Consider the following 27,943-nt stretch of genomic DNA (forward strand, 5'->3'; position numbering starts at 1 on the left):
GTCAACTTGTAGCACGATACCTGTGAGGCTTAAGTGATAATCTTGTACCCTTAGAAAACGAGGGTGACAAAAAAAAATACACGGCAGGACGAGGTTGTACTCGCAACTTAATAATTTACTAGAAGAAACGGCATTAAAAAACTGCAAAGTAGCTCGATAGATTAACACGTATGACCACACTTGCCAACCGGGTATCATGTGTTGTCGTCTCTTGGAAAGACAACAACATAGTTACAGTAGCGTCCAACTTTATTGGTGTGGGGACGACGGATAGAGAGATAAGACAAGAAGACCCTTGAGCAGGTTTCTGTCACCCAGCCCGAAGTCATTACCAAATATAACAAGAGCATGGGCGGTGTTGATAAGTTGGATTTCCTTCTCAGGTTGCAGCGAACCAAGATCAAGTTAAAAAATAGACACCGAGAACCATATTTCTATTCGTTGACGTGACGCTGCGTAATTCATGGATTGAGAATCTCCGAGACCATGACGCAACACCAAGGTCGAAGATGCTTGACCTGACGCACTTCCGGCTGGAGGTTTCGGAAGCCCTCATTACATCGGTCCCTAACAAACGAAAGCGCGGAAGACCATCGTTTTAAAGACAGGTGACGCTTGAAGCTCCCCTACAGCAGCAGCCGCGAATACATCGTCTTTGTGCAGATGCCCGCTATGACCGCGTAGACCACTCGCCAGAGGCCCGCTACCAAGTAGAGCAATCGCGATGCAAACTGAAGAAGTGCAAAGGACGGTCAAGCGTATTTTGCAGCAAGTACTATCTCCTTCTTTGCATAAGGAGAGACAAAATTGGTTCTATGCGTTCCACAACTGAGAAGATAAGCATCTCAGAGGATTGCTACAATGATGTTTGTACACAATTGTGTACATACATCTACCTTCTGTATGTTTCCTTTTTACTCTCGAAAACAGGTATGTTTCCTTCAGTTAGGTGTCTTGAAACATCTTTTTTAACTACATGCCTTTCTTTCTAAAATGGCGATCAGCGTTTGCAAGGGTTAAAATCTATCTTTAGTCACACATCAAAGATCGATTCCATCAGCCAGTCTAGTAAAGTGCACTATTGACATGATGCGTCACGGAAACTTCATTATTTCCTTACGGGTCACAACCCTGCTAAGAGTATGTGCGAATAGAGCACGAGCTATTGCGACATTGCGACCTCTTCAGTGTACTATCGCCTGCCTCCCGTAGAATAAACTTATGAACGTGAAGCATGCACCTACAAGTTTGTGAGATGGGACTATTATATTCTCATGACGTAGTACTTGAACGGCTTTGTGCCACCTTGTAACTGAACAACCTTATGATACCAAAGAGCAGTCTTGAGCAGCAGACTGCTCTTTGAAAAGCAGAGTCATTGCTGCTAGAATGTAGCTACTATTTTATTGCAGTAGTCAATTTTCACTCATTTTAGTGATTCATATTCAAGTTTTGTGATATGCCGGTTTTGAGCCAAGTACCTTATTTTCGAATGCAGACATCTATGTTCTATAGCTATGTTCTATGTTCACAGCTATGTTCTATGTTCTATGTGGGTCGCATGGTGAGCAACCCCATGCCGGAAAAGTTTGCTAATGCCGCAGCCAGGGATGTAACCAAGTTTATGAATGAGAAGATCCCTTAGATGAGGAGTCTTGAAACTGGGAGGTGCATTATGTTTCTATCATATCTTCTCAAAGCAGCATGCATCTGTTACCTTCTCGCAGGCTTCATTGTATGTTGCCTTCTGCACGCTGCCAGCATTTGGCAAATTCTGTAACTACGCAGTATATGCGTATAGTTACAGCATATTAACTGTCCAAACCACTTGCAGCAGAGAATGCCTCAGTAACTCATAGGACACAGCTAGTCGTTGAGTATCCCAAGTATGGAATCGGACATAGTCAACATAGCCGCAGTTCTGTTCCTTTGCAAAGTAAAAATACAAGCTCCTAAATATATTCTACCATAACTTCCCCGTCGATAATGGTTGCACTGCACATGTTTCCTAATGTTCACCTTTGAGGAAAATACAATCTTAGTGGATCCATATTTCTGACCAGTCCAAAATGCCTCCTGCAAAGCCTTGTCGGGCGGCTTTGGCCCCCTTTTGCTGCAGCATTAAATACTTAATTTGTAAATAAATAAAGAGTGGTGTTTTATAACGGGAAAAGTTATTGTTCCTTGTATCAAGCTAAATATAAACACTTATATCCCATGAAGTAATTTAACGTATATTGGTGCTCCTAAGAAAACTGCAGAGCAAAACTGGAGCAAAAAAAAAAATGCTGAACCAGACTTTCACGTAGTTCAACAACTCTACTCAAGTTACTGTAGTTTAATTACTTTTCGTAGTATTTTTGTAACTTTCACCTGTAAGTATTAATGTGGGCTAGTTGGTTAAACCTACTTAAAATATATAAAGAGCGAGACTCATGAGGACGTGCACAAGTCGGAATAAAAACAAACCAATTAGTGGTTAGTTGTAGATAGAGCAGGATCTCAGACTGTCAGAAGCGAGCAACATTAGTGCAACATTGTTACACCGAAGATACAAGAAATTCAGCCAGCGCAGCACGACTGCTAACCGGGGGTCTTTCACATGCATCACGAGTAGTGTTACACGATCGCACGATGCTCACCCAGATCGAAACGGGCAGGGGCGGGGATTGAACCCAGGATCACTGGATTTTGCAGCGCGAGCTTTCTCACCACGTGCTCCGAGGTGGAGTGCGATAACACACTCGGCCACCAATCAATCAAGACAAGATGGTCCGATACTCATAATTGTCGTTTCAATGAAGACTCAAAAGGAAGAGAAGTGGGAGAAGCTACACTAGACATAAATGACAAAAACAAAGGAATGGAATATAAGAACAAAATAAATTAAAGAAAAAGCACTGATACTGCACGAGGCATGATGCTACAGCAAAATTGGGATTTTGAGCAATTTTCGCAGCACCTGAAAACGAATTTTTGAGCACTTTCGAGAACACAAAACTGGCTTTTGGAGCAGGTTGGATCACATAAGCATTAAATTAATACCCCTTTGAGCACTTGAATATCACGCTCCAAAGTAGTTTTGAGCATGCTGTTATAAAATTTGAAGATCACAATAATTTTTCTAATAAACTTTTTACAGTTTGCAAATCTCCTACCAAGTGGGTTTTTTTTTTCGGTATAAACCACCTTGTAACGCTGATATTCACAAGCTTAACTACAAAACATCTATCACGTCCGGGTTGGGTATTTTGAAATCCTACCCATTAAAACGGGGCGGAGCCAAGAAAAAAACAAACACAAGCAAAACAAAAACATGTCGACGCCTATTGGTCCAACGTGACTATGACGCCATTGGCTTTTCCTTTTAGCGGCAACAGCCTTTTTTTTTAATTAAAAATTTGCAGCAATAGGCACTTGCACGGCGTGCAGTAATGGTTAATATAGTTCGCAATGCTTTTAATTAAGAACAAATGTCGTTGCGCTAACATTAAATAACGTCCAAAGATTCAACTGCAAGGTCGCACGGTTTACCCAGACGACGCGGAGTTGGCGGAGTCGCGGACGGACGTGTTTACGCTGTTGTGCGCGCGAGTTTCCGGTCGGACCTCGCACGCTTCCAAAGGTTTGTGGTTTCTTCATGTCATTGTGTTTTTATAATCTCCAGCATCTCCGCGCAATGAAACACACCGTACTCAAAAATGCCAGTGTGAGTTTGATGGGGGCGATACTGTTTGTATTGTCCGCCCAGCTAGCAAAGCCTTTAAGTTTGCATTTATAACGTGAAATGTCGTGTTTGAAAGGTACAATACCAGGCTAGCTGAACCAGTCCCTCACAAACTGTTGTCTAGACTGGTCCTCGGCCGCGAGTAGCACACATCCAAGAAACTGCCTTCAATAGCAGCCAACTTCGCTCAACTCGGAGACATGTCGGAAAGGTTCCGCACCGCGGGATGCTGCAACGCCGAATTTTACTGGCAGGAGTACCGCAGAGTCGCACAGGATCGCTTGCGAAGGACCTAAACACGGTTATATTCGAAATATAAGATAGTCACACTTTAGGGACACTTATAAAAGACTTGGCATGTTCTTGTAAAGTATAAAATCTGCAACTTCAAAATCTGTTTCTGGAATAATGCGGGTCGACTGCATACCTCCTGAAACAGTGCAACCTCGTCTGAATATTTTAACGTACCTATGCCTTCACAGGCATGAAGCAGTCTCTCAACACGAACAATGACCGTTTTGTCACCACATCAAGTGAAAAAGGAGTTGGCTGGGCCGTTGCAGGATTCAAAAAAAAAATATTTAGAAAGCGGTAAATATATATACAAATGTGCAAATGAACTAGTCCTACTTAGTTTCTGTGGCCTTGATTTTCTGGTTCTCGTCACCGTCTTGGAGCTCTGGCGAACCAGCTGTTCACCTGCTTGGTCGTTGAATCCATGTGCTCTAACAGTGGCACCTCGATTCAACCTCTTGCGGGCACCGACCGATCTTATAATGGCTATGCCTCGGGCGCCTACCACAAGTGAAGATATTTGGGTGCACGTTCCTTCCAGTCGCTGCCAAGAGTTGCTCCTACTGGTTTCCAGTGAATTGTCGTTCCGGCTTCAGGTGCCCTGGGTCGCCACCGGGAATTCCTGCAAGGGCCTCTGGCAGACTTGTACGTAGTTCAACTACTCTACTCAAGTTACTGTAGTTGAACTACTTTCCTCAGTTGTTTAGTAGCTTTCAATTACAATTTTATTGCGGTAATTAATAGTTTACTTTAATTACTTTTCCTGGGTAACTTCTACTCAAAGAACAAATTAGTTTCGAATTTTAGTTGTTGTTTTGTCTATCAACAAACATTCTTGCACAAAAGAGATAAGATGTTGGATAATCAGCTGATATTTCCAAAGAGGGGGAAGCATGTGGCGTAGAAAGAGGGGGGAAAGAAAATGAATTTGAGAGTACAAAACCCCCCAAAATTTTGCCGAGCCCCCCCCCCCTCCCCCCCCCCCTCTGCAACAACACTGCTACGAGGCGCGGGGAGCGAACAGGCACGACGCAAGAGAGGCCGAGTAACTGCGGGATTAGCGCCGAAGACTGGGGTTTCTTTGTGTCCCGAAGCTCAAAAAGGCTTGACCCATTCCAAGAAAGGGCTGGTTCCCGCTTCTCCCCAACGTAGAAACTCTCGCCCACTAGAGGAGGTGCACACACTGCATCCTCACTCAAAAAAGGCAACAAAATGCAGCACCTGCTCTAAAGCTCATCTGGTGCTCCAGTAGTTTTTGATGTACTCGAAGAATCGCGTGCTAAAGGGCAACGCAAAGCGGACCTTTTTTCGTTGCCTTTTGTCCGAAAACATTAAATATCCAGATCTTCTAAGATTTGAAGATAGCTCGAGAAACCTTAGTAATTCCCCCGTTTTTATATAAAAATGATAAACAAGCAGTGTTGCGAAGTACTCTAAGCACATGGTACGTAAAGAACTACTGTTTAGAAAACTTGCACTTTACCTGAGGTACATTCTGTGGTTATGTACTTGTACTTTCCGAGGAAAGTAAAACTCCCGACTTCAATGTACATTCCCCAAATTCGAAAACAATAAAATTGCGTATTGTCGTCTGAAACCGCGCTCTTTCAAGACGTCATCTGCTCATTTCTCTGGGTGAAGTAACGATGGCTGTAAGACCGACAGAAATAAGTGGCTTATAAGTTGATCGTATCAAATAGCTCTTTGAGCGAGAGTAAAACAACTACTTTGTGGCGACTTCACTTTATACAATATTTGCTGCGATTTCTGTGTAAAACGTATGCACCTCCGATTACCTCTGCAGCAATGCGTACCAGGTAAAAAACACTATATAGGGAATTAAAGGGCATGATGAAAGATTCTGTTAAAAGTACTTTTACTTTACCTTGAAATATATCGTATTTATAGTACGTTACTTTAAGTACACTGCACCCGGTGTACTTACTTTTTTACTTGAAGTACATAACCTCTGATTTACATTGTACTTTGATTCAAGCACTTTTTAGTTGTACTTTACGCAACACTGTAAACAAGAAAACACTGTCTAAAAATCAAGCTCAGGCAGTGCTAAACGTCGAAGTATAAATGACATAGTTGCGGTTCATCATTGAATAAACAAATAAGAACGTACAAAACAATTAGGCACACAGAAGCAGAACCAGCTATTAAAGCATTTCTTTGAATAAAAAACAATTTCATCCCTATCTGGCTAGCAGGATTTTGCTAGCGCGTCAAAACCTATGTACTTTCTTTTTACCATAAGAATATATAAAAGTAACTTCAAAAGTAATTCGCTACTTTTTTACGGTAATTAGTAATTTTCTTAATTACTTTTTATTTGAGCAATTTCTACTCTACTCATATTACTTTTCAGGTCACTACTCTGTAACTTAATTACTTTTTTTTAGTAACTTGTACATGTCTGGCCTCTGTTCATTAGAGAGTTTTTTTGGTTGCCGCTGAAACAGTCATCTGGATGACCGTCGAGGTCGACTTGCAGGGGACACGCCAGACTCCGTGGTTTAACCATCGCCACTAGCAGCCCGCTCCCGGTTGGTTCGCCCTTCCTCTTCGTAGCAGAATCCCCTTCACCAGAATTTAGTTGCACTAAATTTCTCACGTGGCATGTTACGCAATCTGTACCCAGCTTCCCAGTCACATCACATTGCTTAGGAAGCCAGAAGTTAGTCAGCCTCACTGGGCATCAGCTTTTTTAGCTGAAGGTGAGAAATGTGGCCAGTGCAGTACCCCTGCTAGCCTATGGTCTTTAACAATCATTATTATCCCAACAAACGCAATATATTTACCTGCACAACCATATGGTACAGCGAACAAACTCCTCATTTTTAACCATGTCATTAATTAACTGGGTACTTCAACCAGTATATTTTTCAGTAAAGATAAAACATGCAATCTTTCCTACCTACCAAGTGTTTGTTTCTACCGTATGGCAGCTCAGAACATACAGCAAAAGCTTGCGCCACACAGCAGTTTTAGCTTGTCTTACTAAAATGACTGACTGCAATCTAATTTCCATAAAAAAATGTCAACATGCCTTCACATTTCAGATAACATAAACAATCTCTCATTTTAGCAGTATCCCGCATAGCATTCGACATCCCATACTTCAGGCTAAAATGTATGTTTTATCACTTTTGCATTTATACACGGTTAGTGCAGAGAGGGATTTTTTTTAGTAATAAGGTTAAAGACGGTGTACTAACACATATATCGTTATGTATTGCGATATTCTCTGCCTCAATGGTTTCTCTCATTGAGAAATTGAGGCAGAGAATATCGCAAAACATAACGACATATGTGTTAGTACTCCGTCTTTAACCTGATAACTAAAATAATTAGACTACCTAGTCTTACATTAATTTTAATTTTAGTTGAGAAATCATTGAGGCAAACAATATCACAAAACTTAATGATAGATATGTTAGTACTCCGTCTTTATCCTTATTATAAAATGTTAGACTACCTAGCCTTATATTAATTTCTAAGGGTAAAAGCTGAGCTAGTTGGTTCTGAAACATATTGGGTAAAACCAGCTGAACAAAGGAAGTAACGTGACAGGAAAAAAAGATTGGCGAACAGACCGCTGGACTACCAACTGTTTTTTATTAAATCTTCCTCTTCTTCTATTAATTCATTAATAACATTCGACATCCCATACTTCAGGCTAAAATTTCTATTTTCTAAATTAATTTCTATTTTAGTTAGCTTACGGTTTAGCTTCCAACTGAAGAAAGAAGGACAAGTTATTCTCCATGGCCCTTGTTCATAATGCAAAAAGAAAAAAAATTGTAAATATACCAGAGTGTTCTTAGTCAGCCCTGCGTAGGTGTCTCTTTCTTTTGTGTGTGGACTTGAGTGACTGTTTTCCGGGAACGCTGTTCCCCCAGTACATCATGAGCAATCAGCTCGCCCGAACCTCCGTGTCAACGGAGGTTCGGGCGACAATAGACATGACGACAATAGAAGAAGTCTAACAATGTCTGGGACTCAGCGCGTGTCCTGTGCTTTGCCAACCTCAGCGCGTGGCTATGATCAACATGGGCGGCATGCCATCGGCTCCACATCACGTGGCTGCTTGTTCTGGCTGAGAGTACAACTGCACGTTTTTCTATAATTTCTTTTGTGAGGTTTATTGCATGGGAAGAAAAACGGACGAGTGCGTTATTGGTCTTCAGGCACAGCCCTGCTGACAATAAAAGACGTTCAATCACACCCCCACGGGAGTCTTGACAGGTAGTGCCCCACATAGGATTATGAGCGCTAAAATCTCCTAAAATTAAAAAAAGGTTGCGGGAGCTGTCCTCTTAGTTCCTACAGCTCTTGAAGGTTTAAAGGAATGTTAGGGGGTAAGTATAAAAAAAATGTTACAAGGCGGTCCAGAAGGAGACGTACTGCAACAGCTTCCAGCGGCATGGAGGGGAACTTGAGAGCAAGCAACTCCACTCTGCACGACCACTGCAACACAAGAAGGGGTGGAAGAGGGGCGATCTTTTCTAAAAACCTGATGACGTCTTAAAATGTTAAAATAATTAGTGTGAAGATGGGTTTCTTGCAAGGCGACAGTGATGAGCCGAAGCTGATTCATGAAATAGTTCACATTAATATTTCTTAAAATACCGCGACAGTTCCATTGCATAAAATGTAACTTGGTCATCTATAAAAGGTATGTAAATATGCAACTGAAAAATAGACCTAGTAAAATAAGTAAGACTGTAGAGACAACAAAACTAGGTGGAAGACATTGGGATTATCATTTGGGTGGGCATTTCCCACTCCATATTGTCCTGGTCGGACCCAGGAGTGGACAGATTGTCAACATCTGTTGACACCTCCACCTCCTGAGAGGTATCCGTTGTTTTGAGAACAGCACTTGTCCGGCCAGGTGTGCGAGGGGGGGGGGGGGGGGAGGTTGCAGACGAAATGGGCGATGGGTCGTCTGAGCTCGTCTGGTCCCCTCCTTTCACAGGAGCTGCATGGGCACCATGCTGCTCCTTCGGTAGGGGGGCCCAAGAGCGAGAAGTTCGCTCTGTCTTACCAGGCGGGGACCTAGGAGAGGGGGCAGGCGCGGCTGCTGCCAGCCTGTCCCTGGAAAGAGGAGCAGCACGCGTGCTACCACCAGGGGCTGGAGGATGCAGCTGCTGCCCCTGTCGGGGAGCTGGGGCCCAAAAGTCGTCCGACAGGATCTCGGGAGAGACCTGGGTGGCCCTCGACTCCGAGCGTGATGCAGGGCCCCTGCGCACCACCTCGGCGAAACCCCCCTTTGATAAAAAGAAGAACGGCTTCTTGGCTTCTGGGTATAGTATGTTTTCCTTTATATTGATAGTAAGGATGTCCTTTTCTAGCTTTCAAGAGGGACATGCACGATAATAAGCAGCATGTAGTCCACCGCAATTAGCGCAGTAGACCACAGCCGCCTCGCAAGTATCGGAAACATGACCTTTACTACCGCACTTCGCACACGTCTCCTTCCCTCGACAGCTGCGCGTTCTATAACCAAAACGCTGGCAACGGAAGCACCGCTGGGGGTTGGGGACGTAAGGGCGGATGCGGCAGTTCAAGTATCCTGCCTTGATTGCATCAGGAGAGTGTGCCTTTCGAAAGTCAGAACAACATGTCTCGAAGGGATCTGTTCGCCATCTTTCCTAAACATGATGCGTTTTACGGCGACGACACCGGCACCTTGGAGTCCCTCGAGGAGTTCTTCCTCACTAGTGTGCAAGAAGTCGTCCTCGGAGAGGACTCCACGGACAGTATTTAGTGTGCGATGAGGGCTCACCAACACCTTCACATCAACGACGGTAGTCAATTTAAAAAGTGCGAATTTTTTTTTTTTTTTTTGTGTTTACTTTTACAAAAAAGGTCTCCGGTGTGCTGTTTTTTAGCCTTGTAGGAAAACCCTACAAGGGTTTCTAGCACTTTTGCTACAATAAAAGGTGAGAGGTTTGAAACAGGTTTTTTTTCATTAAGCGAACAAACTAAAAATAAAAAAACTTAGTAAATGTTTCTACTTCACATTATTTGTGGATGGTTTTTGTTCAGGGCAGCGCCTTTTAAGGGCGTGCCCTGAACGGGGTTTAGAGGGGTGGGGCGCCATAAGAGGGCAAAGAGTGTTCAGGATCCGCGGTGCACCGCCCACCACCGAGCCCAACAAGGGGTTAGGTAACTCACCATATAAAGAAGGGCTTGGCTGGAGACATTACGCTAACAGTGCTGCCAGGAAACTATACCCAAGTGTGGGTCAAGACAGGTATATTGCCACCCAAGGTTAGCCCTTGCCACCAAAGAGGGGTGAAAAAGGAGTAAGAGAAATGAGAGAGAAGTAAAAGAAACAGGAAAGGTAAAGGTGAAAGATTGAAGGGGATAGTAGACGAAAAGGTGACTAGACTGAATCATCCTGGCCGGGCTTTACCAGGACTCCCGTGTACGAGAAGCGGGGGCCAAAGTGGTGTATCGCTTCACCCGGGGGGCCCCGAAGGGTCCAAACCTACCCCGGGCTTGGCTCAACCACCAGGATGCCCGTTTCCCCGGACAAGGGAAAGCCACTCACAGTCAGCAGTGGGCGGGCAAACCCGCATGGCTCGGTGTCCGTGGATACGCCACTCTCCAAACACCTTCTTTCACAGGTGCTCCCTGCGGGGTCTGTTTACTTTAAAACGAACATGTTTTGCAAGTATATTCTTTGTGGAAACTCTGGAAGAAATAGCAGATAAGACACTTTGTGAATCGACAGAAATGACTGCGTTCAATACACTGTTGTCCAGAATATGCTCAATGGCTAATAAAATACCATAGAGCTCTGCAGTGAAGATGCTTGCAATTGAGTCAAGCTACACAGCTCTTTCTAAGTTACTAGAATAAACTGCATAACCAACGAAACTTAAAGATTTCGACCCGTCGGTATAGTACTCGGTGCAACCTTTAGATATCCTTTCTTGCAAAGATAGAAACTCTTGCTGAAGAAACTGTGGAGCAACGGTCTTCTTACTGTATTTGGTGAAAGACCAGTCACAACATACGGTAGCTCGTTCCAAGGGGCAATTCTCTCCATAGAGTTTAGCAAGTGAACATCACTTGTGGAAGGGACAGGGAGGTTGAGAGAGCTACAAATACTTTGAACTCGAAAACCTAAGGGGCGCACAATTGTTGGCTTGTTTTCAAGCAATTTACAGAACTGTGGGGTCTGTAAAATACTATACGCAGGATTTTTGGGATCCGACAGGACTTTGTAATAATAACACAGGCTCAAGTACTGTCGGCGTTTTTCAAGAGACATTTGAAGTGTGTCCACTCCAACAAACCACGGATATCCGTCGGACGTCCGTGGAAGGTGCGAACCTCCTGCGCCTAAAGCGGACGTCCGTAGAACGTACACCGTACATCCGTTTCTGTATATCCAAGTCGGAGATGTGCCGGATGTCCTAGGGATGTCCAAATGAGATTTTCAACGGAAGTCCGCCGAACATTCATTTATAGACGTACACAAGACGTCCATTTCTGTACATCCGAATCGGAAATGCACCGGATGTCCAAGGGATGTCCAAATCAGGTTTTCAACGGATGACTGCCGAACCTCCATTCATAGGCGTACGCAGGGCATCCATTAATGTACATCCAAATCGGAGGTGTACCGGATGTCCTAGGGATGTCCACATCAGACTTTCAACGGATATCTGCAGAACTTCCATCCGTGGAGGTCCACAGAACATCCATTTCTGTACATCAAAATCAGAGATGTACTGGATGTCCTAGGGATGTCCAAATCAGATTTTCAATGGATGTCCGCCGAACTTCCAATTATAGACGTACGCAGGACATCTGTCCCTGTACATCCAAACCAAAGATGTACTGGATCTCCTACGGAGGTCTACATCAGACTTTCAGCAGATATCTGCAGAACTTCCATTCATAGGTGTAAACAGGACAGCCATTTCTGTACATCCAAAACGGAGATGTACTAGATGTCCTAAGGATATCCATATCAGAGCTCCAACAGATAGCAGAAAAGAAATATACACAAATGGCAGTTTATATACAGCCCCCATTGCTTGGGGACAAACTTTCACAAATCACTTTTATTTAGAGACGTGTAAGCTATGCATGGTTCTGCATTTCTGAAAGCACATATTTTACAAGACGTTTTAGAATTATAACTTTATGGGCATTTAGGGAACATTAATTTGTTTACAGACTGTGTTCAAAATATAGTTTCTACAAAGTACTGCTCCAGTTACTAGTTGTTTTTTATAATTTGCAATAACGAAGCGGTTCCAACAAAGATAAAAAACGAAAAGCCAAGGCAGCAAGGACTCTCGTGCGTGAACAAAACACTCTCTGCTTGCCTGCAAGGGAATATTAACCACCAGCAGGTATTTTTCATATTGAAATTAAGTTTACAAAAAATATTGTAGTCAAGCCAGGAACACATTCTTCAGAAGATTGTGAAAGTCAGTTTATTCAAGGTATATTCATTCATTGCTGGAACTCGTCAAAACCTTTGATTGGGCAGTTTCTACCAAAGCGCGGAAGTTGTTTTAGAGTCGATGACCAATTGATTATTCAGATGCCTTCATGGTACTGTTATTTATTCAAATGACATTCAGCTTGTTGCTTGATAGCATGTCCTATGATACAGAGAAGTTTGATTGAGGATATAAACTGCAGTTGCGGCAGCGGAATTTTTATTTGTCACATAAAGATTAAGGGCAGAAATCATATATTTTGCTTTATGAACCCAAAACAAATCGTTTGAATGAAAATGTCGCTGCCACACGTTTTAGGTAAGCCACCCCAATTTTGTTTTATTCCCTTCATAATAAAGTTTTCTATCTTATTTGTACACCATACCTATACCATGCTTAGGAATGCAAAAAAAGACGAAACTGTGCCGTCAGTGACTGTGATTATAGAGCTCCAGAAGCTGTATCAGTTGCACGATAGTTCGTTCAACATTCAACTCCCCAAAATCATTGCACATCTATGGCACTTTCACGGAGCGCTTTTGCTGAAGACACAGACATAAAAAAAACTTTTTTTAAAGATTTTTCTGCATTTTTATTGAAATATTTATATTAATCTTTCAATAAAGTCGGCATTTCGCATGAGCATGTTCTAGCTCGCCGCAGTCGCAACCCCATGCTAGCCCAGCTGTAGTTTTTTTGCAAACCATTCTCCCTACCCATATAATGTTTGTACAGGATTTGTGTAAATGTGAAACCTGTTTACAAATAGGTGTCCGTTTGAGTAAACCCATACAAAGAGTTGCATCAGAATGTGTGTATGGGCCAACCATTTTCATCGGTAAATTTGTATCAGCAACTCCTAATAACGTGTGCACAAAGAATGAGGTCTAAATGTTGGTGAAAAGGGCTTGAAAACGTAATCTAAAAACATTACTCCAAAGCAGGCGCTTGGTGTTAGAGATGTACCGAATAATTACACCACCTAAATCCTTAATATAAACCGTCCTCTGTGTTGATGCATCCTTATCTTGTGCCAGCAGAGCCAGCTAGGTCTTTCATGAAATGCTCTTTAACAGGCTGCACGACTTGAAAAAATACAGAACCCCAAGTGTTTTCCAACGTTACGAATGTTGATCACATTTGAACTGTTTGCTAAGGCCGGCCTAGTGATCGACAATCGGGAACTCGGTCACATTAGTCAACTTAACAAATTTAAAGTATAAGTAGCAGCACTGAAAAAGTTCTACGATCATTTGGATTGAGGTTACCCAGCAAAACTGTCAGATTAGTCAATTTAACAAAAGTATAGACAGCACCACTAAAATAACTTATACATTTATTTTGATTAAGGTTGCCCCACAAAAGCGTTTCAAATATGCAGTCAGCATATGAACAGTCCTTTCTACAGCCTTAAGGCTCTACTACTGGAGAAAATCCAACTGCTGTGATCTCCATCTCCAACATGATGTGCGTAAGCTCAAGCATCGATTCCACAGCTCATAAAAGTTCTTCAAATTTAAAACTTCCATCAGGGGACCTAAATAGCAAGTATCAAAAGGCGTTTATAAAGTCACTGCAAGGCCGAAACATAAATACTCGCACAGATTTTACATTGTTTTGTTACGCATGACAGGTTGTCGTGCATCGGCTTTTCCATGCATCGTTTTCCCGATTCACAAAAAACCGTCATGCATCGGCTTCCGAAACGCTTCGTATGTCAATTAGAAGTGTTTATAAACCAGAATAAAAAAATTTCACCGAGATACCTACACTAGAACTTTATCAAATATCAATAACAATAGAGCTCACGTCTGGAGAGCCGCATCACACTTGCCGATCGTTGGCGTACTCGTAAACAATGTGCATGCTGCTGCAGCCCCGAGTTTCTCGAAGTGCACACCATGTGCACTTGGAGAAGCGAAACTATCACTGCGGCAGGAATACAAACTGTACTTCGGGGATAGGCGAAATAGTGTGCGACACTTTCAACAGGCGGCACCACCAGAGTTAACGCTCGCGTGAAAACTCGAATGCTTCGCTGCCCTCGCCTAAAAAGAAAATGGTATTGGACATTTTTTTTTTACTTCCTTTCTTATTTTTGGGGAGGGGGCTTTTCTGTGTCTCTTTTTTTCTCTTTCCGGTCTTCCTTTTCTTTTTCTTTTTTTGCTCCGGACGTTTTTGAGTGTCGCCGACACTATGAGAGCTTGGAGCCTCTTCGAACGACCTCCCCCTCCGTTTTAGGCTGGTTCAGGCGTATGTGTTTTCAACTGCACTAGACGGCTCCTTGTGTCCCACTATGAAGCGTTGCGCGGATCTCGGTAGTCATATCAATGACCTCATTGTAAACGCTCATAAGCGGTCACTACGCAGTCGGTTATGCGCAAACGGAACTGTCTGAACCAGAGTGTCGAGCCAAAAATTTTATCGGTTCGGTTCGGGCTCACGGCTTTTGGTCCAGTTCCCGTTAATCTCTGGGAACATAAATAAAAACCGGTTTGAACCGGTTTGAACAGCTAATTTGGGAATACATTTTCCGCGTTATTTTGGCAATAAGTACTATTTCCGCCGTCAAACGAGTAACAATTTTTTTTCTTCAGAGGTACAATCCACCTTTATTTCCAGGCACCGAAAATTAGAACTAGCGTTATTTAATTTTGACATAAAAGTAAAAGAAAATCGTTAACAGGCAAAACGTCGTGTTCATATGACCAAACATCTATTTGTTCACCTGAGTCACATATATTTTAACCTAATGGAAAGGTAGTCACAAACTTTGGTAGCTCACCTAAAATACCCGTGATTGATACAACTTTCCATCGCAGTATTAAAAACTGAACCGTAGTTGTGCTCTTGAACTAAGGAATCGGAGTGCATACAAAAGGGAATGGGTATCTCGTTGTCATATATATAATTAATCATAGTTTACGAAATACGTTTTATAATAAACAGGGTGTGGCTTTAAGGACAAACATATTTAACACGCCTTTCAAAATTCGAATTTCAAAAGAAAATGCCTGAATTAGGGCACGCCTGCATAGCTTTGCCAAACGTTTTACGTCATTTTTTTCCCCCTTTAAAGCTCATTTTTGAGGTAGTGACGTATTAAAAATAAAGCAAAATTGGAGGTCGTGCATTTTTCACGTCCTCTCCTATACCAGCCTGTTTGTTGTCTGCACACTGGTTTATGAGCTCGCTCCCGGGTGGCTTGCTGCACGCAAAGAACGCTTAAAAGAATAAGAGAGGCTGTCAATGAGCAAGATAATCGCGATAATTAGTACTTTTAACAAAATATATGAACGATGACCACCTGGGAGCAAGCTCATAAACTAGTGTGCAGACGACCAACATCCGGCAGTAGGGTATAGGAAATGTACGACCACCGTTTTTGCTCTATTTTTAATATTTTACTACCTCTGACTTTAGCTCTGAAGAAATAAAGAAAAAAAAATACAATTTTTCGCGAAACTACGTCGCCTATCCAATTTCAAGATGTCCGTTTTGAATTCGAATTTCGCAAGGCGTGCCAAATCCGTTAGTCGTTACGACCACACCCTGTATTTGATGACAACGCAACTGAGCTAAAAGCAGTTCAAATATTTATGACAAACGCATGTATTCGTAGTCACATTGGGCCAGTGACACACCTACACTGAGCAGCAATCAACACGCTTGTCTTCCTGACCAACAGTTTTACACTCAGCACAGTGATGCAGGCAAAGAATAATATAGAAAGGAGTGATCAAAATAGCTCACTCTCACTACCTATAATTTAAACGCACATTTGTGCTGAGATCGAATCTGGCCTAAAATAGCGCATATCCGAGTGAACATTTTCCTTTACAGGATAGATTGGCATAGCATGGCTGTGGAGGTTTGTTCTTGACAAGCTGCCGGTCAATTTAATTTGAAAATAATCATCAGCCTTGCTAGTTGATATTTCATTTTATAATGAAGAGAGAAAAAAGACATTCCAAAATTTTGATCACCGTTTTATATAACTAACAGTAAGCCGAATAGCAATGACTGTCGGAATAAACAATCAACGCCCGAATATAAAAGTCTGACAGAAAACATAGTGGCATGCATTAAAAGGGGTGATCGTCGAGTGCTTTATTAAAGCCATTGAATATGAAAAATCAGAGGGCAGTGTGTTTCAATAGACCTTTTGCCGAATTATTCAATCATCAGAGGAATGCCGGGAAAGTAGGTACAGGCGCTGCGCGTGCTGGCGTCTGCAACCAGAACTGTTTAAAAGCAAAAATCTGAAACAAATAGCACGAACGCTTTATTTTAGTCAATACTTATATTACTTTGTAAAGGGAAAGCGAGCGCGTGTACCTACGTTCCCAGCATTCTGTATGATGCTAGGGTAATTTAGATAAAGGTCTATTAGATATGTAGAGCGTGGAAAAAATAAAAAAACCTAAAAAATGTTAGTTCGAGCAAATATTGGCTGAGGAGAAAATTCATAATAGTTCCTAGAACAAAAGAGTATTTCACGCTCTACTCGACATTGCATCTACTTAATTGGTCACTTTCGCGACAGTGTGTGTGCGTAATCTTCATAGTTCCATCACGCATCCCTGTGTACTTCGTTTTTGTTCAGCCCAAAACAAACAAAAAACTGCTGCTTATGACATAAAAGAGACATTACCAAATTTCTATGTGTTTGAAAAATTAAATATGTCCCAGGAACACATAGTTATTTAAAGCTCTCCCAAATCACTTTGGGCCTTTGAGCAAAGAAAAAAAAAAAAGGCCGGAAAAGATTTCAAGAGAATTTTTCAGATAATTCGCCACGGTCGATCACCCTCGGGTTATTTTCAACGTGATCAACATCCACCAGCTCGCCTGTACATTCAACGCTTTTGCGTAAAGCTTGAGAAGTTGTTCATGTATGATAGCTCAGAACAATTTGGCATATCTTCATATGTGCGTCCACCGCGAAATCGTATAGCATCGATTGTTTGGCACACGTGACGGAAGAAATTAAAGTTCTTCCAAATTCGTCACGCGTCACAAGCTCTGTAATATAAATTAAGACATATAACATATTAAAATTACCCAAGGCTGTGGTAAAAGATGGGAAACTTTGTGGAAGAAAAATGACACAGGAAGGACGTCTCAAAGTTGAATGTAGTTTCCCATCTTTTACCACAGTCTCGGGTTATTTTCCATTCTCAGGCTTCTTGTTTTTGGGGCCTTTCCTACACAGATTACCAATAATAAAGCCAATACCTTTGCAGAAGACACCGAGAACGCCTGTATCGACTCGACGCGTAAACAGGATGTGATGCCTCTAGTGCGTACGTTGGAAAAGCGACACCGACAAACGAAACATAACGTCTAATGTCTCCAGTTTTCCCGCAGGATGGTGCTGCGCCTAACAAAGTCACTTAGGTCGTATATCAGTAAGTGACCGTAAATGGATGTCCAAATCATTGTGGGAGCCGCCCGCTCCACTTCCCTGATTAGGCCCTATGGCCGCGGGAAAAGCACTCCGAGCTGTCCACCTGTCAGCCGGAGCGCCCCGTTTCGTCCCTCGGAGGAGCAGCCATCTTGCCTGCTTACCCTCGCGTCGCATACCTCCCCCCCCCCCCCCCGTGCCCCCCTCCCCCCCTTGCGGCGACACGTGAAACGTCCCCCTGGCGGTTGGACCTTCTTGGGTCCGAGGCTGAGGCCGCCAGCAGAGAGGAAGAGAGAGGGGGGCCTTGCGCCCCGCTCGAGGGGACTGCTCGCGGGGACATCCAACTGTTCGGACGTGTGGCCCGGCCCTCCCTGACGGCCCACCTCCGAGCCGCTCTCGGGGAGGCACGACAAGGTAAGGTCTGTTCTTTCCTGGTCGCCCTTAGCGTGTTTCTTATCTGTATATGATTAACACGTAAAATAAACATCCGATTATCCCTTGCCTTCGGCGTGTCCGTGTGCTCCCTTTTGGGAGTCCCGGCTAACGGTTGCAGCCGACAGTCGAACCCGCCGCAGGGCTCAGCATGTTACGCTGTGGAGTGGTAGGTTGAGCGGTCGGCCTCCTTGCCGGACGCCCTCACCCCTTTGAGACCTCCACAATCTACAAAATATAAAATGAGAAAAAAAAAATGGCTAAGAGAGTAATTATATTTTTAGACAAAAAAAAAAACAAAAAAACTCGTGATTTTGATTGACCGTGCATCGAAATGTCCGTGTACCAAAATGTCCGCGCACCAAAAAGTCCCACATCAAAATGTCCGTGCACCGAAAAGTCCCTGCACCGAAAAGGCCGCATGAAAACGCCTTACATCGAAACGCCCTACACCGAAATGCCCGGATCCCGTGGCGAAAATGCAGACCACAGGAAGCTTTACAACGAAATACGTTTTTAACCCCCCCCCCCTCTTTTTTTTCTTCTTATTTTATTGCTTCTTCACAGAATACGCTTTAGTCCTGAGGGACTCCCTCCTCCGTTTGGGAAAGGGGTGATAATTCGACGATTATGTTTGTGTCACTCGTTCGCAGTAATTCTCCGTTGATTTTACTTTGCACCCAAAATATAAACAAAATATGGAGGTGGTCGAAGCTTGGGGAAATATTTGAAAATGACGCTGATCTTTCTTCTCAGGTATCCCTCCCATACATAGTTCCAGTTCTGTGCAACGACGAATTAATAAGTCACATTTAGTACTTTCAATTCTTCACGGGGACAACTATCTGAGGCATTTCAACAAGAACGAAAACATGTTTAGGTACCTCAAGGATGCTTACGTGTAAAATAGGTCGTGCAAATATTTTTCTACTTTCAGTAAATTCCGCTAAAAACTAATCCCTGACGTTGATAACTTGCAAAAACACTAATACCCATTAGTTTTCTTCTCCGCGCAATGGCAGACACGGAAAAAATAAAAGGAAAGAAACAGCTACCCCCCCCCCCCCCCCTCAACTCGCAATTAGAATAAGACGCCCCGTGAACTGACGCTAATTAGATACATACGTCAGTGTTCAGGATAGTTATGCGCCGGGGGTGGCAAAGCATAGAGCATGGGCTGAGCGTCGGATGTTAGAGTTCGGCTATTCTCATCTTTAACTAAACACGACCCATTACCCAAATGCTTCCAGAGGCTGATTGTCATCAACCCGAGCACTCGACTCCGGCTCATGACAATCGAGCACGTTAGGGTGCAACGCGACCTGCGGTGCGAAGTCCTGATATCATGTGACGTCACGGTGTCAACAACGCTAATAAATCTAGAGACGTTCTAAATTGAAAACCATTTGACGCAGTGTGTCACGCGACTACGTCACATGACATTACGAGGCCACATGACGTGACATTGCTTCACAGCATATCTTGACGACCCCCCATGCGAAGGCCATAAGAGCGCGCCTCTCTGCTCTAGACCGGCCATAGCCCTTCATGAGTTGGCAAACCAGCACACGTCAAGTGGCATATGGCACTGCGAGCCGATCTGGCACTCGCACAACCGTAAAACGCCGAGATGCCCCACCCCCGAAAGACAGCCCACCCCAATTTTTGCTTGATTACCTATATTTTTTTTAAACACCAAAAGATAGCCCACATGTAGTAATAGTAGAGTGTAGGATCAATGATATAGCCTCGACGCAAATGCAGCTAGTTAGCTATGGCAGGATATAAGCGAACATTGCTGACTGCAAAGTAGTCATCTTTGCTTCGTTGCCCCTCGCCCGGATAAGAAGCTTGGAAGGGACACACGACCTAAAAATAGGATTTTTTTACTTTTCTTGATTGCACACCGAAAGGAAGCCCACTCCATATTTTCACCCACTTTGCTCTTGATTTTAGGTGGGCTATCTCCCGGGATATTACAGTAAGTCCTTTTCCGTAAATTTTATTTTAAACGCCCGCGAGATGATAAGGGGCTACGTGAACGTAATAAACAGTGAACAGTGAGCTATGTCAACAATTGAGACACATTTGGACTTATTATTGCCACCAATCTGACTCATTCATGAAATATTTTCTTCGAAGATGGCCATTAAGTCTAGTTTCTGTTTTGAGGGGGAACTAATCGAAAAATTTGAATAGCTTCTCTGGATTTGGGACACATCAAGACACGACTATCGCGATAGAATAAAGCAGGACAACTCCTGGATTACCATCGGCAACCTCTTACGTATTCATTTCTTAACTTTTGTTTGAGTGAGGTACATATTGTGAGTACGTCAGCTGGATCGCCGCGCGAGCGTAGTTCAGATTTTGACTGTGAATAGGTGACCAGAGATCAACAAGCTAGTTTGTGTGCACCGTTTCTTAAACGCGTGAAAACAGCGCATTAGCGCAATAACACCTGGACATGTGTTTCAATTCAAAGCGCTCTTATCCCTCCCTGTGTCTGCTCCCTCCCCCGTCATCTCACCAGGGTGGAGGAAGCTGTGCTTCGGAGACTGCGGGCTTGGGTGGCCATTACACCGGCTGTAACCTGCACATGGAGCTCTCCACCCGTCACACGACAGGCGACATGCCCCAAGTGTCCCCTAGACGCGACGGAACCGGATGTGCATCACCTTATATGGACTTGTCCTGGTCTACAGACTGAGCGCACTCGCCTACTTATAGCTGCAGGTCTCCAACACAGTGCACCCACCAGCTACCATAAGTGGCTGCATAACAACCACTATCACAAGACATTGCTTCAATTCATCCATACCACAGGCCTTGTAGCATACATATAAGACATTTATGCCTAAAAGCAACCCCTACATAATAAAAAAAACTACTTTATTACTAACCAACTAGCCCAACTTTCTACTTCATTATTAACTAGCGACCTATTGCGTTGTCATGTGAATTGTCACGTCATTGTTGAATTGCTGTCGCTTGACACCTCCACTGACCAAGTTTTAACACGCACTAACATAAAAAAGCCTATCCTGATAGAAAAGTCGTTTTTGAGTTTTCCTGTACATCAAAGTCTCATCATTATTTCATCAAGCACATAAAGATGCAAAAACATTTAGTGCATTCTAGGTTAGCCATAGTAGTATTTGTAGACAAGTTCTTCTCTTCTACACGGGAGGGAGCCACCTCACCGAGAGAGAGCACGAGTATCGCGCAAGCGGCTTGGGACCGTTGACCAATGAGAGACACACACACGGCAAGCACTGTTACCTGCCATGTCTAGGCAAGCTCGTCGAACTCGAACTCAGTTCTCGGTCTTCTCAGTTGTATTAACTAATCGTTAATAAACGCTTTCATAACATGGTGTCAGAAACGGAACACGAAAACGCTCGCACGTGAAGTCAAGACCGATGTGAGTCGCACGGCGCAAGAGTTAAGGCAAGCGAAGACCAGCAGCGCAGAAAATGGCGGAAGACAGCGGCACCGCTACTACGCAGCAGTCGGGCAGGAGTTCGAACGTCCAACTTCCCATGCCGGGAGGGGACTTCGCAAGTTTGCTGCCTCCTCCGAAGCCACTCGACATGTCCGGAGGCCTGGAGACATCCTGGAGAACATGGTGGGACGAATTTAAGTTGTTCTCAACCGCCACTGCTCTGAAGTCGCAAGACGCCGAAGTACAGGCCGCGACGTTCCTAGTCGTCATAGGGGAAGACGCCAGGCGAGTCTACAAAACGTTCACGTTCGAAAACCCAGGTGACGAACTGCGCGTTGAGAAGATAGCGGAGCTTTTTGAAAAGCATTGCAAGCCAGCTATCAACGTGAGCTATAGGGACTTTGTATTCGGCACACGGAACCAGCATGACGGCGAACGATTCGATGACTGGCTTACTGAGCTGCGCACGCTGGCGAAGCAGTGCGATTTTGGCGAGCTACACGACCGCATGTTGCGAAGTCGAATGATTCTTGGAATGACCAACAAGCGACTGCAACAACGCCTCATCAACAACGATCCAACTTTGGAACAAGTGATTCAAAAGTGCCGCATGGAGGAACGTGGAGCCCTACAGTTCAAAGATATCCAAGCTGGAGCATCGCCTGCCGTTGTACATGGACTCAAGTCCGAGACATGCCCTCAATGGGGATACTCTACGCACACAAGCGGAACATGTCCTGCCAAAGGTACGAAGTGTAAAAACTGTGGTCGGAGGGGACATTTCGCTCGAGTGTGTCGCGCGAAGAACAACTTACCGAAAAATAGAGCATCACCACGGAAGAATGTTCGCAATGTTGAACGATGCAAATCTCCAAGTTCCAGCTCCGAAGAAGAAAAGTTGGTTTGTGGTCTATCCAACAGTGTTGGTGATGAACAGTTCTGGAGAGCTGAAGTCAGAGTTGCAGGAAAGGCAGTTGACAGCAGGGTGGACACAGGAGCAAACTGTTCTGTTATGTCTGCAACGCAACTGCGACGAGTCACGAACCAGAAACCGCAAGCAGTCACTACGAAAATAGGTTCGTTCTTTGGCCATGTCAGCAAAGCGGAAGGCCGCATTATGCTGCCAGTCGCCCATGGCAACCAGAGTACCGACGTACAGTTCTACATCGTGAAACGGGAAGTACCCACAACGATAAGCGCTACCCCGTTGCGGAACGACTGAACCTGATCAAGCGAGTGGCGTCAGCGGAAAAGCACTGCAACCAGACAGTAAAAGAACATGAGGACGTCTTCCATGGACTTGGTGAAATCAAGGGTGTCAAGTATCACATGAAGCTCAAGCCAGATGCTCAGGGTGTTACGCAACAGCCACGTACAGTCCCAGTAGCCATCCGAGACCAGCTGAAAAGCCACCTGGATGACCTCGTGCTACAGAAGGTGATTGCACAAGTGACAGAACCAACAGAGTGGGTCCACCCAATCGTGGTTGTGAAAAAGAAGGACAAACTCCGACTGTGCATAGATCCACAAGAGCTCAACAAGGTTCTCATGCGAGAGAACTACTGCATGCCTACACTGGAGGACATAGCAGCACGACTGGAGGAAGCCAAGTTCTTCTCGACGCTCGACGCAGCCACGGGGCTTTGGCAGATCAAACTAGACACACCGAGTTTGTACCTCTGCACATTTGCAACACCGTTCGGGAGATACAGATTTCTCCGAATGCCTTTTGGCATATCGTCAGCTCCCGAGGTGTTCCAGAAGACTATGCACGTGGTGTTTGAAGGCCTCGACGGAGTTGAAATCATGGTCGATGACATTCTTATCTGGGGAAGGACGGAAGAGGAGCATGACCGTCGACTGCAAGCCGTGCTGCAGAGGTGTTGTGAGGTCAACCTTAGACTGAACAAAGAGAAATGCAAGTTCTCTCAAAGCCAGGTCAAGTACTTGGGACATATCTTGTCACCTGAGGGACTCTCGATTGACCCGACGAGGGTACAAGACATCCTTGCGCTCCCAAGACCATCAAATGTGGGGGAACTGAAGAGCTTCCTAGGAGTCGTGAACTACCCTGGCAAGTTCATCCCGCACATGTCCGACACAAGTGCACCGTTAAGGCAACTCTTGAAGAAAGAGGCGGCCTGGTCCTGGACAGAGGAGCACGATAAAAGCTTCACAGCACTTCGAACAGCGTTGACTGTTGCACCAACTCTGCGGTTCTACGACAAGAACAAACCAGTAACTCTGTCAGTGGATGCAAGTTCCAGAGGAACGGGTGCAGTGTTGCTTCAGGAGGGTCAGCCAGTAGCCTACTCATCGAGGTCCTTAAATGACGCCCAAAAGAACTATGCCCAGATCGAGAAGGAGCTGTTGGCGATTGTCCATGGATGCAGCCGATTTCACGACTACATTTTCGGGCAAACCGTTACCGTGGAGTCGGACCACAAGCCACAAGAGGCGATCTTCAGAAAACCTTTGAATCAATGTCCTCTCAGATTACAAAGGATGAGACTGACCCTACAAAAATATGACCTGCTGGTGAAGTACACTCCCGGTAAAGAGCTGTACATTGCAGACACGCTGTCAAGAAACCCTTCGAAGGAGGAAGAGTCGGAAGTCTTCGAGGTGAATGTCTTGGAGTGTCTCCCTTTAAGAGATGAAACACTGGAAGAATGTCGTCAAGCAATCAGCAGGGACAAGGATCTGAGTACCATGCTGCAGTATGCAAAGAGCCAGTGGCCGAGCAACAAAGAAGACATTCCAGGCCCGTTAAAGACATAATGGCCGTACAGGGATGAAATCCATGAGGAGGAGGGCTTACTCTTCAGGTCGAATAGACTCGTCATTCCAGAAGAGATGAAGAGCGCCAGCTTGGCAAGGCTTCACAAAGCGCACAGCGGAGTAGAGAAGACGCTCCATCGTGCTAAAGAAGCTCTCTACTGGCCTGCAATGCAGAATGACATCAAGCAGGTGGTAGAAAATTGCAGTGTGTGCAAGGAACACAAGCCGAGGCAATAGAAGGAGCCACTTGTGAACCATCCAGTGCCAACCGCACCCTGGCAGATTGTTGGAGTGGACTTGTTTCAGCAGTCGGGACACCACTACATTGTGTTGGAGGACTATTACTCTTTTTTCTATGAAGTGCACCAGCTTCAAAGGTCCACTGCCAAGACGATAATCAAATGTTGCCTGGCAACGTTTACCGTGTATGGTCTACCTGTCAGGTTGGTTACTGACAATGGACCACCATTCAACAGCGCTGACTTCAAAGAGTTCTTGCAGCACCGAGGAATTTCACATGTGACATCCAGCCCGTATTATTCTCAGTCAAACGGGATGGCAGAGAGAGCAGTGCAGGAGTCGAAAAAACTCATGACCAAGTGCAGTTACGGAACGCCAGACTACTACGACGCCCTACTCGAATGGCGAAACACTCCCAGGGATGGAGTTCTAGGATCACCAGTTGAAAGGCTCATGAACAGACATACCAGGACGGAAATCCCTACACATCCATCTCTACTGCAAGGGACGAGCACAGACCCAAGCAAGGTACAACAGCGGCTGAGAGACAAACAACAAACTCACCAACGGTACTAAAACAAAGGCGCCAAACCTCTACCTGAATTACACGCGGGAGAAGACGTCTACCTTCAAGATCAAGAACGAGGAACCTGGAAACCGGCTGTCATTGTTCAAGACGACGAGGGCATACAGCGCAGAAGGAACAGCATCGCTCTTCGCAGGAGCCAGAGAGCGAAACAAAAACCAGCCCGCTACCGCGACACAAATTTTATTTATGAGTGAAAAAGGGAGATGTAGACAAGTTCTTCTCTTCTACACGGGAGGGAGCCACCTCACCGAGAGAGAGCACGAGTGTCGCGCAAGCGGCTTGGGACCGTTGACCAATGAGAGGCACACACACGGCAAGCACTGTTACCTGCCATGTCTAGGCAAGCTCGTCGAACTCGAACTCAGTTCTCGGTCTTCTCAGTTGTATTAACTAGTCGTTAATAAACGCTTTCATAACAGTATTGGCAGTCTATTTTAAGGTTGCCCATTGCAGCAAGCAGCTACACTTTTTTGTCTTAAATGTGTGGCATGCTGCAGCGTGCAACGGAAGTGTATAGTGAATACCTGTATAAATAAAACAAAACTGACAGGCATTTGTTTTCTTGGGACACAAGTGTGGGCATTGTTTGAGCTGAAGTACCTAATGAATCTGTGGTACCTTGAAGAGGTTATGAAAAACTTGAGCAACTATAAAAAGCACATGAGCAAGCTTACAAATGTTAAACACAGAGTACATTCTAAACATAATTTATTACCTCTGAACCAGACTTAGTGCATGTTGAAAAAATTATCCGGTTCCCACATTAAGGAACAGCCAAACCTCACCCACAACAATACAGAAAACAAATAACCAACCCAGCGAAATCATATAGGTAAAAAAAATAGCAAGATTTTTATTACTTGTACCATGGTGACTCGAACTAAGAGGAGTCTTCTTTCCTTGTGTTAAGGCCTAGAACGTTTCTTTAAAATGTAAATGCCTTAATTTGTAAATATTTGATTTCTTGACTGCAGAGTGCAGTGCAGAAGAGTGCAAGCAGGCATGGCAGGCCATACAAACCAGGTATGGTCGAGAGTCCAGGAATTGCACAAGCCTAAGCGGAGCTGGCCGGGACAAGATTCGGCAGTCAAGCTGGACACTGTGGAGCTTTCTCAGCTTCCTCAGGCACCAGATCCATCCCAGAAGGTACTATGCATATTAAATTATTAGACTACACATACATTATAATTATTTTTTTGTGTAACATGCTCATACTTCCTATCAGCTCAAAAAATTTACGAATGGCAACAGCAAAAATATCTAGTGGTGGCTCCAGGACCACAGAGACAACCGGGGGATCATCAGCAGAGACACCCAGAGGCAAGTTTCCTTTCAGGCAACATTCTGCTCTTTGTACGCCCTACGCCAGACCTCTAGTGCTAATTAGTCCCGCCGAAATCGGAAGACGCGCGGAGGAGTGCGAGAGAGTAGGCCAGCGTGGTGGCGTACTCTCCCCGACACGATGCGGAACAACCAGGCTCAAAGTCAGACGACTGCCCGGAACGTCCGCGGCTTACGCCTTCTCAAGGGAAGCCAGTGGCTCCCACAATCCCCCATTTCTCCCCAGCTTGTTGCGATGTGCATGTTTCTGTCGGCAAAGGTACGTGGAGAGATCATTGCATACGACTGTGAACATCCTCTCATGAACGTCACCACCATCTCGCCCGAAGGCATCGTCAGTTGTCCCACATTCTCTCCTAGGCTGAAAAACGAGAACCGCACTATCCAGCTCGTGCAAATGAGAAAGTGCAAAACAGTGGCGTACAACCAGTGTCTAGTAGCAGTGTTGCAGACGATCAGTTATTGTGGTGTGGACTCTCACTCTAGTATCGTAGCTAACGGTGTATCAAGCTACGTCGCATGTTTCTGAAGAGAGTTGTAATGCACACTGAACAACAGGAATGTATCAGTTTAAGACAGGGCCAGTGAACCGTGAGCACAGAGCAAATTCGACTGCAACATCTGGGGTCACTCTACTCAGTGCAGTTGATGCGACAGGAACCTGTGCTGGGGGTTCGTATTCCTACAGAGAGCTCCAGTACCATAGCGTGGTTGTGCAGGCACAACTGACAATCACTCATCGAAATGGGAAGGCAACCGTGGATCGGACGAGAGGGGAAGTGAGGTTCCCAACGGGATACCGCTGCGCACTACACAGAGGCCAGTGTGTGGACCCTGAAGACGGACACACGTTCTGGGCAAGGAACCCGGTTGTCAGCGAGTGCTATGGGTCACAGCTTGACGTGCTCTTTGAGGGACTGGTCGAGTTCCTCATACCGGACCACAACGCAGAGAGACCTTCAGCGCTAACTGTTGTAGTAGTACAGGAACAGAGCATGTCATTCTATGTCATTAGTGAAACCCTTAGAAGTCTGTTGACAGCGCGGATATGTTGCAGATCATGTTAAATTGTTCATCATCGAGAAGACCCGCGGAATCGGTTTTACGCTCAAGAAAACTGGCCTCCAAACCGAAAATGTAGATCTCATGTCGTACATCAACGCTAAATTTGTATATGTAGAAAGGCACATTCAGGAACAAATGAAGC

The 27,943-nt window shown here is 44.7% G+C and overlaps 1 protein-coding gene and 1 pseudogene across 1 annotated transcript in view; both read left to right on the forward strand.

The window, feature by feature from the left end:
- LOC120841158 overlaps positions 1 to 19,734 on the forward strand; it is a 62,630-nt gene extending 42,896 nt beyond the window's left edge. Inside the window, exon 4 of the mRNA XM_042288294.1 lies at positions 19,591 to 19,734. Coding sequence (XP_042144228.1) covers positions 19,591 to 19,734 — 144 coding nt within the window. The remainder of the gene's footprint in view (positions 1 to 19,590) is intronic.
- A 2,082-nt stretch (positions 19,735 to 21,816) lies between these two features.
- On the forward strand, positions 21,817 to 23,408 carry LOC121834574 (annotated as a pseudogene).
- Positions 23,409 to 27,943: the final 4,535 nt, after the last annotated feature.

This window comes from Ixodes scapularis, unplaced genomic scaffold (assembly GCF_016920785.2).
Source record: "Ixodes scapularis isolate PalLabHiFi unplaced genomic scaffold, ASM1692078v2 ptg001584l_1__unscaffolded, whole genome shotgun sequence".
NCBI lineage: Eukaryota > Metazoa > Arthropoda > Arachnida > Ixodida > Ixodidae > Ixodes > Ixodes scapularis.